This window comes from Rosa chinensis, chromosome 3, assembly GCF_002994745.2.
Source record: "Rosa chinensis cultivar Old Blush chromosome 3, RchiOBHm-V2, whole genome shotgun sequence".
Lineage (NCBI taxonomy): Eukaryota > Viridiplantae > Streptophyta > Magnoliopsida > Rosales > Rosaceae > Rosa > Rosa chinensis.
Genome location: NC_037090.1, coordinates 39,684,799 through 39,696,849, shown reverse-complemented (window position 1 = coordinate 39,696,849; position 12,051 = coordinate 39,684,799). Strand labels below are relative to the sequence as shown.

General features: G+C 41.4%; 2 protein-coding genes across 3 annotated transcripts; one reads left to right on the top strand and one right to left on the bottom strand.

Annotated features, from left to right (window-relative positions):
• Positions 1–2,968: 2,968 nt before the first annotated feature.
• Positions 2,969–4,393, bottom strand: LOC112194569. Of its 2 annotated transcripts, none has more exons than XM_040517104.1 (2): positions 4,331–4,393; positions 2,969–3,541 (listed from the first exon to the last, which is right to left on the bottom strand). In XM_040517104.1, the coding sequence occupies exons 1-2, from the start codon at positions 4,363–4,365 to the stop codon at positions 3,034–3,036; spliced, it is 543 nt and encodes a 180-aa protein (XP_040373038.1). In that variant the 5' UTR covers positions 4,366–4,393; the 3' UTR covers positions 2,969–3,033. The 2 variants fall into 2 exon arrangements, with proteins under 2 accessions (XP_040373038.1, XP_040373037.1); XM_040517103.1 differs by having other exon boundaries at positions 2,969–3,545; positions 4,335–4,393.
• Positions 4,394–5,192: 799 nt separating this feature from the next.
• Positions 5,193–11,195, top strand: LOC112194568 (protein C2-DOMAIN ABA-RELATED 1-like). Its single transcript, XM_024334790.2, has 2 exons — positions 5,193–5,460; positions 10,974–11,195. The coding sequence occupies exons 1-2, from the start codon at positions 5,350–5,352 to the stop codon at positions 11,193–11,195; spliced, it is 333 nt and encodes a 110-aa protein (XP_024190558.1). The 5' UTR covers positions 5,193–5,349.
• Positions 11,196–12,051: the final 856 nt, after the last annotated feature.

Below are 12,051 nucleotides of genomic sequence, written 5' to 3'. Positions count from 1 at the left end.
AGCTAAGTGTCGTCGGATCCCGCGGCAACATAGTGGGAAATCTGGTATTATAGTAAGTATGCTACGTTATAATTGTGTTACATATCGAGTTATCTTTTCGCTATGTCACTGCTATGTCAAAGCAAATGGAGCAGCAAGTAGAACACTCTTTGCTAGTTGGTGCTTTTTAGAATACATGTATTTTGTAGAGATTCCTAATATTAATTCATGAAATACTCTAGATGCTTATTGTAATCAGGGGTTTAGGCTCAATGTCCCTCTCTTGTATTCGGCAGTTTCATTAATTAAGGCTTGAAAGCAGCCGCACCAGCCCTTAATTCAAAAAAAAAAAAAAAAATGTTTGATAATAATAAAAAGAGTCATCTTATTGTCCCTATTAACAAAGATAAGAAGAGATCTGCATGAGCTGATTATTGTAATTAAACACTAGTATGTGGCATATGCACATGGTTCGATCCCTACTAACGGCTGTTTAGTCTGTGTCACATTATGTTCTTACAAAAATGCCTAACTGTAACACCGTGTGCGCGCTTGGTGAGAGGATCATGATTAAGAACACCTAATTAACATTAATTAACTAGCTGTAATACGGTTATAATCTTTGATCTTCTTCGTATTCTTGTTAATTGGATCTGATATGATCGGGACAAGTCATGGCATGCCCGCATTGACATGGCTACTTACTGTAAGGGCAAGTTCACCGGGCATCCTATTGCCCGGGCACCACGTCAAAAGTAGCAAAAAACTTGACCCAGCTCACTATTCACCTTTCCACCGGGCTTGGGGCAAAACCACAGTGGGAGGCCCAGGTCACGAACTCGGGTAGGAGGGTGACCGAGCCCGTGACCCAGGATGCCAGCGTGGCCCAAAAAACTGACGCTCGGGAGACGCGCCGCAGGGGGGAAGTGAAGCGCAGTTTCTTGTCGTCTAGCGGGGACAACGTCTGCAGGCGCGTAGCAGCCGTTTTTTTGTCGTCTTCTGGCGTGATGCGGCGACGTGGCGTGTAGCCATTGGGCTACTTTGCATATTTGAATGCAACGGTCCACAGATCTGGACCGTTGCTTATGAAACTGAAATGCATCTGACGGCCAACATGAAAATCGATTTGCAGAGGTTAAAAAAAAAAAAAATACCGTTAGATTTCAACGGTAACAAAAAAAATATAACCAAAATTTTCTATAAATACCTTACCTCCTATTTTACTTCTCACACCAAAAAATCATCTTTCTTCCTCAATATTTTTTTTGTTCCTTCTCCTCAAAGCTTTCATACTCTACAATTTTTTTATTCCAATATGAGTGTACGAGGCAATACGATTGTCCAACCCGTAGGAGATCCAAGTATTGACGGGACACGTTGGCAGACTAATGAAGACATTCAATTGTGCAAGTCTTGGAGGGCTGTTAGCAAAGATCCGGCAAAGGGTACGGAACGAAGAAAAGATGATCTATGGTTAGAGGTACGCCAACACTATGCCGAACATTGGGATGGATATGTCCGATCATTGCAAGCTTTTCAAGGGAGGTGGAAAACCTTGAAAGTCGAACTCTATGCTTGGCATTGTGCGTTAAGGCAAGCGAAACTTTGGTACAAGAGTGGTGCGAATATGATTGATGAGGTATGAATTTGTAGTGTAACACAAATATTAATTTTTATTATTCTTTTAGTGTATATTAAAATTTAATTAGTTGATACATCTTACTTTAAATTATTAGTTGAAATATTTTGTTGATAATTATACTTTAAATTATTAGTTCATATATAAAAATTTAGTTGATAATTATACTTCAAATTAGTACTTCATAATCATACTTTAGACTTCATTTTATTTAAATTATACATTATACTCACCTTATACTTAAATAGTTGATACATTGTACCTCGTTTATATTTATACTAATAGAATTATACTTTTTTGTTTAAATTCAATAGCTACGTCAAGCACAAGATTTGTGGAGAGCTGCGATGACCAAATCTAAAGGAAAACAAAAAAAAGGTGATTTCATTAATTTAGAATGTTACGAGATTGTTAAGGGGTTTCAACAATTTGAAGACATTCCAAACCATTCCTCTTCGGCTGGAGGAACCTCCAGGGGAGGAACTGAACGGATGCACACACAACAATCCGTTCCTGATTCTCATGTCCAGTTGGACATAGATGCAGATGAGGTAAACGCCGATGCAACTCCAAATCCTTCGGTGAGGCCTCAAGGAAAGAAGGCTGCCAAAGAAGCTCTTCGGAAAGGAAAGAAAGCATCTAATGATTCCAGTCCTCTGACAGCCGCTGTGGAGACTATAGCAACCAACCAAACATCAATGATGTCTGCCAAGGAGAAACGTGATGAGGAATATGCTCGACATCTCCGTGACCAACAACAACGAGATTATATACGCTTGCAAATGGATATGCGAAACGAGGCATTCAAAATTCAAGAGAGGGAAGAGCGTATTATGGAGATGGACACAAGTAAGATGACGCCAACCAAAAAGAATTACTGGCAAAGAAAACAAAAAAAATTGCAGAGAAAGAAGCTGAAGATGCAACCCGTGGATCTAACATCCCACAACCACCATTCCCCGGTTGGTATTATCCACAATCTCCTTTCTCCGGTGGCTATCCACAACCACCATTCCCCGGTGGGTATTATCCACAATCTCCTTTCCCCGGTGGCTTCCCACAACCACCATTCACCGGTGGTGTCCCTTCCCCACCTTTCTCTTCGGGTGAATCCACCAACCCCAACCATATGGATGACCCCACAAACACAAATTGGATTCCTAATGAAGATGAGGATTAGGAAAATTAGGGAGTTATATATTTTAAATAATTGTATTGTTATGATTCCAATGCTTGGTTTTTGACTTATGTAATATTAGATTGATGAAATTAAAATTTATTGGAATAATACCCTTACAAATGAAAAGCTAAATGAAACCACACAAACATAATTAAAACATTAAAACTAAAGTAGAAACCACACAAACATAATTAAAAACATAAAAACTAATAGAAAACACACACAAATAGCAGATCTAGATACGCCTATTGCCTTGAAATTCCCAAAAGTGTTGAATGAGGTCTTCCTGAAGGTTGGAGTGACACTGCTCAGATCTAATTTGTTGGTAGCGGTCCATGAATCCGTTCATATGATGAGCATCTCTACCAACAGGATCAAAGTCTCTACCGGTTGGTCCCTCCCATACCTCAGCAATCCTGGGCCTCATATTATTATCCTCCTCATCATCGGACTCCAACTCATCATCGCTATCTTCAGGTCGTTGATTTTCGACAATCATGTTGTGTAATATAATACACGTCAACATAATGTATCGAAGGTCCTCTTTATGCCACCCACGAGCAGCTCCTCGAATAATACCAAATCGTGACTGTAATATACCAAAACATCTTTCTACATCCTTCCTATACCCCTCTTGAGCCTTTGCAAACTCGATTTCCTTGGGGCGTGTAGGATTTCGAACAGTTTTCAAGAAAGTCGCCCATCGAGGATAAATACCGTCGGCGAGATAGTACCCTAGATTGTGAGCTCTGTTGTTAACTTGGAATTGGACAAGAGGTGCTCTACCGGCGGTAAGGTCATCAAACAATGGAGACTTTGCCAAGACGTTCAGGTCGTTGCATGCCCCAGGCACTCCAAAGAATGCGTGTCAAATCCAGGTGTCGTAAGATGCGACTGCTTCCAGGATGATAGTGGGGATCTGTTTCCTACCACTATATTCTCCAGCCCAACCTGTCGGACAATTCTTCCATTGCCAATGCATACAGTCGATGCTCCCAATCATTCCTGGAAAACCTCTCCTCTCAGCTTTGGTAAGAAGTCGTCTGAGGTCGGCTGCAGTTGGAGTGCGGAGGTATTTTGTTGAGTAAAGATCAACAATTCCTCGTGTGAAGTGCTGAAGAACGGAGGTGGATTTCGCCATCCTACAATACTCAGCACATTGATCTGCCCCTGCACCGTACGCAAGCATTCGCAAGGCAGCTGTCATCTTCTGCTCCGGAAGCAGTCCGACTTTGCCAGTAGTATCTGACCTTTGAACAAAGTAACGATCATACTGGCAAAGGTCAGTAGATATATGCTGGAAGAGATTGAGACTCATCCTGTAACGTGTTCGGAACTCTGCATCTTTGAACACTGGCTAGTCGACAAAGTAGTCGGCCAACATACCTTTACCCCTTTCTTCTCTAAATCGTTCCTCATTTGGTGCACGACCCGGATGAGAACCGCGCCCTCGGTGTTGGTTTCCAGATTCTTGAGCGACTGCAGCCATGACAATGGCGTTGGTGGCCATCATCTCTTCATCATCCTCATCCTGAGACCGTCGAATTTGATCCCACAAATTGTTCATTGCAACGAGGGGAATTTAGGAAATATGTAATGCTAAAGATATGAAAAGGGTGAAGTTTTGTTAAGCTCGGATGGTGTGTGTATGTAGTGAAAACATCATGTCTATTTATTGAAATTTTCCACACATAAAAGTGTCGGTGGGTTATCACTCACTCATTTCAAAAAACTTGTCGGTGGTGTGCATGTGATAAAAGTGTCGGTGGATTTTAAAATTTGTTCACACTTTTCAAAAAACTTGTCGGTTGTGTGCATGTGATAAAAGTGTCGGTGGATTTTAAAATTTGTTCACACTTTTCAAAAAACTTGTCGGTGGTGTGCATGTGATAAAAGTGTCGGTGGAGTTAAAAAAATTTTCACACTTTTCAAAAACTTTGTCGGTGGTGTACATGATAAAAGTGTCGGTGGAGTTTTAAATATTTTCACACTTTTCAAAAACTTTGTCGGTAGTGTATATATGATAAAACTGTCGGTGGAGTAAAAAAAAAAAAAAAAGAGTGTCGGTGGACATATAATTTGTCTACCAATAAAATTTTCTTTGGTTGCATTTTCAAATTGTTTATCAATACTATTTATTTACATCATACATTTTTCATTTTCCAAAAAAAAATTTATAAAATATTCGATGAACAGTAACTGACTGGTGACCCTGACCCAATGGGTGGAAGCAAAGATCCAGTGGCAGTCAATAGTTTCCTGCCCTGGTGACCCAACGGGTGAACTTGCTCTAATGGTAAAAGATCAGTGGGACTAACGCGCCCTTCATGGTCAATCCCTCCCTCTGTAAGACAGAGTCGTGGGTTTAGTGCATATATTTCAAACTAGCTACCTCCTCCTTTCTCAACAACTTCACAGTTCACACACCTTGGTCTATTTCTAAACAGATCGAGATCGCATCCATACTACTAAGCCCTTCATCCTTCTCCTACTAATTTGTTTGTGGTGCGCGATTAAATCTGGTCGTACTGTACGTTGAAGCTAACTAGCAATGGAGAACATGTTGGGTCTGTTGAGAATTCATATCCAAAGAGGAGTGAACCTTGCCATCAGAGACATGAGAAGCAGCGACCCTTATCTCATTGTCAGAATGGGCAAGCAGGTACCTTCATTTCTTTTCTGTTTTTTTCTTCCATTTCTAGGTTTGGGAAAAGTATATCTACTTTTCCGCTGTAACAAATTTATGGCAGAACATTCTACTAAATTGTAGATTGCTATATATATGAATTTAAATAATATCCGGAATAGCTTGCAATAGGCATTTAATATCTTCAACCAAGCAACCGATCACTGATAATGCTCCTTACGAAACACAGATTGGACTGATAGATTGTAAACTATTTTTCTTCTGGTGTTGATCAGGCACTTAGATTATTTTTTTTCCCCAGATTGGATTAGTATTTTGTTTCCATTTTAACCTTCTAATCTGATCCTATGATTTGTCTTTATTTTTTCTCAGCCTTGACTTTTTAATTGAGCATGACATAGAGGTCAATCGAAAGCACTCTATGTCAATCAATAAATTAAGAAAATCTAATAGAAATATAAAAATTGAAAACAATATCGGTCTCAGTAAATATGGAAATTCTAAAGTTCCTATTAAGGAATGAGATCGAGGATGATGTGATTGGTTAGCTGTAAAGATATGCGTAGTTAGGTTTTGGTTTCATACTATAGTTATCCCTACTTTTACGTAGGAAGATTTGCATGGAGTTGTATATAAAGTCTGTAATCTTCTTTGATTCATTATTAATCAAGAATATATTCATCTTCAATTTCTTTATGGTATCAGAGCGGCAACGCTTCTGAGAACCTAGAAACCCTACCAAACCAACAAACACACTTACAACCTTTACCTCATGGCAGGAGACGAAGAGAAGGCTGTCGTTGAAAAACCTCTCGAACAACAGACCTCCAAGAATGCTGCTCCATGGGAGAATTCTAATCACCCGCTATTTCTCCACCACTCAGACCAGCCAGGCGCCATGCTCGTTGCGCAGGCCTTGGTGGAAGATAACTATACTGCATGGGAACAATCGATGCTTATGGCACTAACCATCAAGAATAAGAAGGGCTTCGTCGATGGAACTCTGGCAAAACCAACTCATAATCCTTCCGAGCAACTCCAGTGGGAGAGATGCAATACTCTGGTGAAAACATGGCTGCTAGGGGCCATGTCGAAAGATATATCCAACAGTGTGATACACTGTAAAGATGCACGAATCATGTGGCTGGAATTGAAGGAGAGGTTCTCTCAGGTGAACACAGTTGCACTATTTCAAATTGAGAGTGCTATTCATGGTTGTGAACAAGGAGGTACATCTGTTACTTCATTCTTTACCAAACTGAAGGCTTTATGGGATGAGAAGGACTCTCTCTGCTCTTTTCCTCCTTGTAGTTGTGATGCTGCTCCAGAAGTCAAATCCTTCATGGAAACTCAGAAGACAATGAATTTTTTGATGGGACTGAATGAAGGATTCGCACAGACTAGAAGCAACATCATCAGCCTTGATCCTCTACCACCACTGAACAAGGCATATGCCATGGTGCTTCGTCAAGACAAAACAAGCAGCAGCAATTGCAAGCAAGAGTGGATCAATGACAGAAGCCTCGGCCTTCGCAGTCAAGAGGCCAGAGAAATATGAACAACGAGAGAAGAATGCTCCATCTTTTCCTCGTGATACACAATTCACAGGAGGAGGAAATATATATTGTGAAAAGTGTAATATGACAAACCATTACACAAAGTATTGTAGAGCACATCTCAAGTGCACCTATTGTGAGGGCAATGGTCACACCTATAACTATTGCAGAAGAAGAAAGAAATTGATGGGAGAAGGGTACAACAATCCAAAGGCCAACCATGTTAGTGCCACCAGTGAAGGAAAAGAGGATGCTGTGAGTTTTCCACTCTCCCAGACAGAGTGTAACCAAATGCTAGGGCTGCTAAGCCGTCTCCAAGCAGCAGGGAATAAACCAAAGGATGAGAGTCAATTGCTAGAGATGCTGAACATCAACAAACCATCCACGACCAACTTTGTGGGTAATGTACCAAACCTTGAAGATATCTCAGGTAAAATTTGTGCACTTCATCAGCATAACAAGGATGTAGTATGGATTTTGGATAGCGGGGCTAGCAACCATATTGTATGTAGTGCAGAATTTCTTTCTACATGTTATCCTGTGCACAATAGAACTGTGAGATTGCCAGATGGAAAAAGACTTTCAGTATCTCACATTGGGACAGTGACCTTTTCGTCCCATTTCATCCTCCACAATGTTCTATGTGTTCCCACATTCTACCTGAACCTCATTTCGATAAGAAAACTTGCTTTAGATTCATTTTATATCACCATATTTCTCAAGCATATTTGTTTTATTCAGGACCTGTGTTCGGGGAAGATGATTGGGACGGGAGCTGAGAGTGAAGGCCTATACTGCCTCAACATGCCTCAGGAAGGAACGTGCAATGCGGTGAGCAGCAAAACCGGTGATTTATGGCATCAGAGGCTAGGGCACCCGTCAAGCAAAATAACCCCATTTTTTCCTTTCTTGCACAATAAGTCGTGTGACACAAGCCATTGCTCTATTTATCCTTTGGCCAAACAAACTCGAAAGCCATTTCCTTTAAGTACTTCTTTGAGTAATCGTTGTTTTGAATTGATTCATGTTGACATATGGGGAGGATATCATGTTCCATCCATTTCAGGGGCACAATATTTCCTTACAATCGTAGATGATTTCTCTCGTTTCACTTGGATTTATCTCATGCACAATAAGTCTGAAGCACAAAACCTCCTCATACAGTTCATCACACTTGTTGAAAATCAGTTTGATAGTAGGGTTAAAACAGTACGTAGTGACAATGGCCCTGAGTTTAAGTGTTCCCAATTTTATTCCTCGAAAGGTATCTTGCATCAAACCAGCTGCATTAATACGCCACAACAGAATGGCATAGCTGAGTGCAAGCATAGACATTTACTGAATATGGCTCGCGCACTCTTGTTCCAATCTCACTTGACCAAACCTTTCTGGGGTGATGCCATTCTTTCCGCTGCATACTTGATCAATCGAACACCAACACCTCTTTTGCAAAACAAAACACCTTTTGAAATGCTCTTCAACAAAGCTCCAACCTACTCCCATTTACGAGTTTTTGGCTGTAAATGTTTTGTTTCCACACATCCCTTACGTCCTACAAAGTTTGACCCTCGTTCTTCTGAGTGTGTGTTCTTAGGCTATCCACATGGACAAAAGGGCTACAAAGTCTATCGTCTGCATGATGCAAAGATCTTGGTCTCTAGAGACGTCGTATTCTTTGAAACTGAGTTTCCTTTTCAAACTAGGGTTTCTTCGAGTCCTTACTCCACGTCACCACCAACCATGTTGTTTCCTCCTCCCACTACTATACCTTCTCATATCGAAGATGATCTCGGGCATACCCCAAATCTCTCTGATCCTACCATATCTTCCCCTCAATCACCAAATCACTCGGATTCTACCATATCCCCTACTTCCCCGGATGATACACTCTTTCCTTCTTCCACTATACCACCACCAAATCCGGATGTTCATTCTCCATATACTATCCCTATTCAGGTCTCTACTTCCCAACCTTTGCTCCGCCGCTCTACACGTGCAACCAAGCCTCCTACCGCTTTGCAAGACTTCCACGTTGAGACGGCCTTGCCTTCACGCTCTGCGTCCCCATCTTCCACGAGCAATGCAGCGTCAGGTACGCCATATCCTATCTCTGAGGTTATTTCATATGACAGACTCTCTCCCAAGCATAAAGTCTTTACTGTTAACATCTCTCACACACGAGAACCTCAGTTTTTCTCCCTAGCAATTCATGATCCTCAGTGGCGTGCTGCCATGAATGAAGAGATTCAAGCCTTGCAGAACAACAAGACCTGGAGCATCGTACCTTTACCTCCCAACAAACGACCCATTGGCTGCAAGTGGGTTTATAAGGTGAAGTATAAACCAGATGGCACCGTCGAGCGTTATAAAGCACGCTTGGTGGCCAAAGGATATAGTCAAGTTGCCGGAGTTGATTATGGTGAAACTTTCGCGCCTGTAGCTAAGCTTACCACTGTGCGTGTCTTGTTGAGCCTCGCAGCATTGAAAGGTTGGTACCTTCACCAGCTTGATGTTAACAACGCCTTCTTAAATGGCGATCTCCTCGAAGACGTATACATGAAGCTACCTCCTGGTTTTGGAGGTAATTGGGAGACTCAGCATGTTTGCAAACTACATAAGTCGTTATATGGTCTCAAGCAAGCTTCGAGACAATGGTTTCTGAAACTTTCAAGTGCATTACAAGCTGGTGGTTTCACACAATCTTGGTCTGATTATTCTATGTTCATTCGGAAGTTTAAAGACACAATCACAGTGCTGCTTGTGTACGTAGATGATGTAATTGTTGCAGGGAACAACCTACACGATATAGAAGCCACAAAGCAGTTTTTATCAGCACATTTTAAACTCAAGGACATGCGAGCACTGCATTATTTCCTTGGGATTGAAGTGGCACGTTCCCGGCAAGGCATAGTACTTTCACAACGCAAATATGCACTGGAGGTGCTTGAAGATGCTGGATTCTTGGGGGCCAAGCCATCCAAATACCCCAATGATCAGAACCTGGTCTTAACTAAAGATGAAGGAGCCTTGTTACAAGATGCTTCTCAGTATAGAAGACTCGTTGGTAGGCTCATTTACCTAACAATTACAAGACCTGATTTAGTTTATGCAGTCCACATCCTAAGTCAATACATGGATAAGCCTCGGCAACCACATCTTGAAGCTGCTTATCGAGTTTTGAGATATGTCAAGCACACACCAGGACAGGGAATTTTATTGCCTTCTCATGGACGCATAGAACTTACGGCCTATTGTGATGCTGACTGGGCGAGATGTAGAGATACTAGACGTTCTACAACTGGATACTGCTTGTTTCTAGGCAAGGCACCGATTTCTTGGAAGAGTAAGAAGCAAGGAACTGTTTCTAGATCGAGTGCAGAGGCCGAATATAGATCAATGACTGCCACCTGTTGTGAAATCACCTGGATATTAGCATTGTTGCGTGATTTACATGTTGATCACAAAGAAGCAGTCCAGCTCTTTTGTGACAATAAGGCGGCAATCCACATTGCTTCAAACCCTGTGTTTCACGAAAGGACAAAGCACATTGACATTGATTGTCATGTTGTGCGTGAGAAAGTTCAGAAAGGGCTTGTGAAAACTATACATGTCAGGACTAATGAGCAGACAGCAGATTTGTTCACCAAGCCTCTTGGTTTGAAGCAGTTCGCAGCTCTATTAGGCAAGTTGGGTGTTCTTAACATACACACCAACTTGAGGGGGAGTATTAAGGAATGAGATCGAGGATGATGTGATTGGTTAGCTGTAAAGATATGCATAGTTAGGTTTTGGTTTCATACTATAGTTATCCCTACTTTTACGTAGGAAGATTTGCATGGAGTTGTATATAAAGTCTGTAATCTTCTTTGATTCATTATTAATCAAGAATATATTCATCTTCAATTTCTTTAGTTCCAATCCTCGTCTTGTTGTTTTTAACTCATAGCTAATAGAAATTCCTTCGTAATGCAGAAGCTAAAGACTCGTGTAGTGAAGAAGAGCGTGAATCCTGAGTGGAATGAACAATTGACTCTTTCAATTGCTGATCCAAGTCTTCCAATCCTGGTCTCTGTGTATGACAAGGATACATTTAGTTTTGATGACAAAATGGGGGATGCAGAGTTTGAGTTTGGTCCATTCATTAAAGCCTTGAAGATGGGTTTCCATGTATTGTCATCAACATATGGGATGTGAGAATCTAATAAACTACAAATTGTATGCGATACCTTTTCTATTTCTATGTATGTGCACAGTAAAAAAGAAATAAATATCGCTTTCTCTAGATTGACAAAACGTCCTATGAGAAGCTCTGCTAGGATTTTTCTAGGGACCACCAGGTTGGAGAGGGCTTTCGACCTTTCAACGGTGTATCGGGTTCTTCCCTCGTATACTTATGGGTCTTTTGGTTGAAATGAGTATGGAGGATGCGGCAACGTTCTTATTATTGGGTCCTATTTCGGGGTTCTGGCAAGTTTGTTTCTTTTCTGAGTTTTGTTTCACCGTTCACGGTGTTTGATTGGTTCTTTGGTGAACATCGGTGGTTTCAATGGGTTTTTGGTTGGATATACTGGTGTGTATAGATGGCGTGATTGGTTGCGAATTTTGCTAGGGCTAGAATTCTGGAATTCTGCTCTAGTCGGGTCGGGGGCTAGAGCTTCGAAGTAGGATTTTGTTGTTCCTCTGTCGATGTCTTTTGCTAATGGTCTTGGATTGTTTAGAGGCATGGGTCTGGATCGGGTCGATGGTTACTACCGTAGACTCTTCCCCATGTGTTGTTCTGGTCACAGGTGATTGGGCGGCGCGGTGGAGGTTTTCCCCCGAGTTAGAGGTGCTCGACATGATGAAACGGTGCTCCTGGGGGTGGCTATACGTCTGTACAGGTCAGTTTCAGGTCCAAACTGACTTCAACCCGAAACAGTCAATTAGGCCCAAAGTCCAAATCAACAATCGACTTAAAAATGATTGAGCCAAATTTTCGGGTCAGCCCAATTCAGTTTCAGGCCTTCTTTTTTTTTGGTTTTTGTCCATTTCTAGAGATTTTTTTCCCACT

Bases quoted from the DNA above. Each gene is read 5' to 3' on its own strand.
- LOC112194569 (XM_040517104.1), bottom strand. From the start codon at position 4,365: ATGAACAATTTGTGGGATCAAATTCGACGGTCTCA. The intron at 3,542-4,330 runs GGATGAGGATGA...CAACAGAGCTCA, and splicing joins GATCAAATTCGACGGTCTCA to CAATCTAGGGTACTATCTCG.
- LOC112194568 (XM_024334790.2), top strand. From the start codon at position 5,350: ATGGAGAACATGTTGGGTCTGTTGAGAATTCATATCCAAAGAGGAGTG. The intron at 5,461-10,973 runs GTACCTTCATTT...TTCGTAATGCAG, and splicing joins TTGTCAGAATGGGCAAGCAG to AAGCTAAAGACTCGTGTAGT.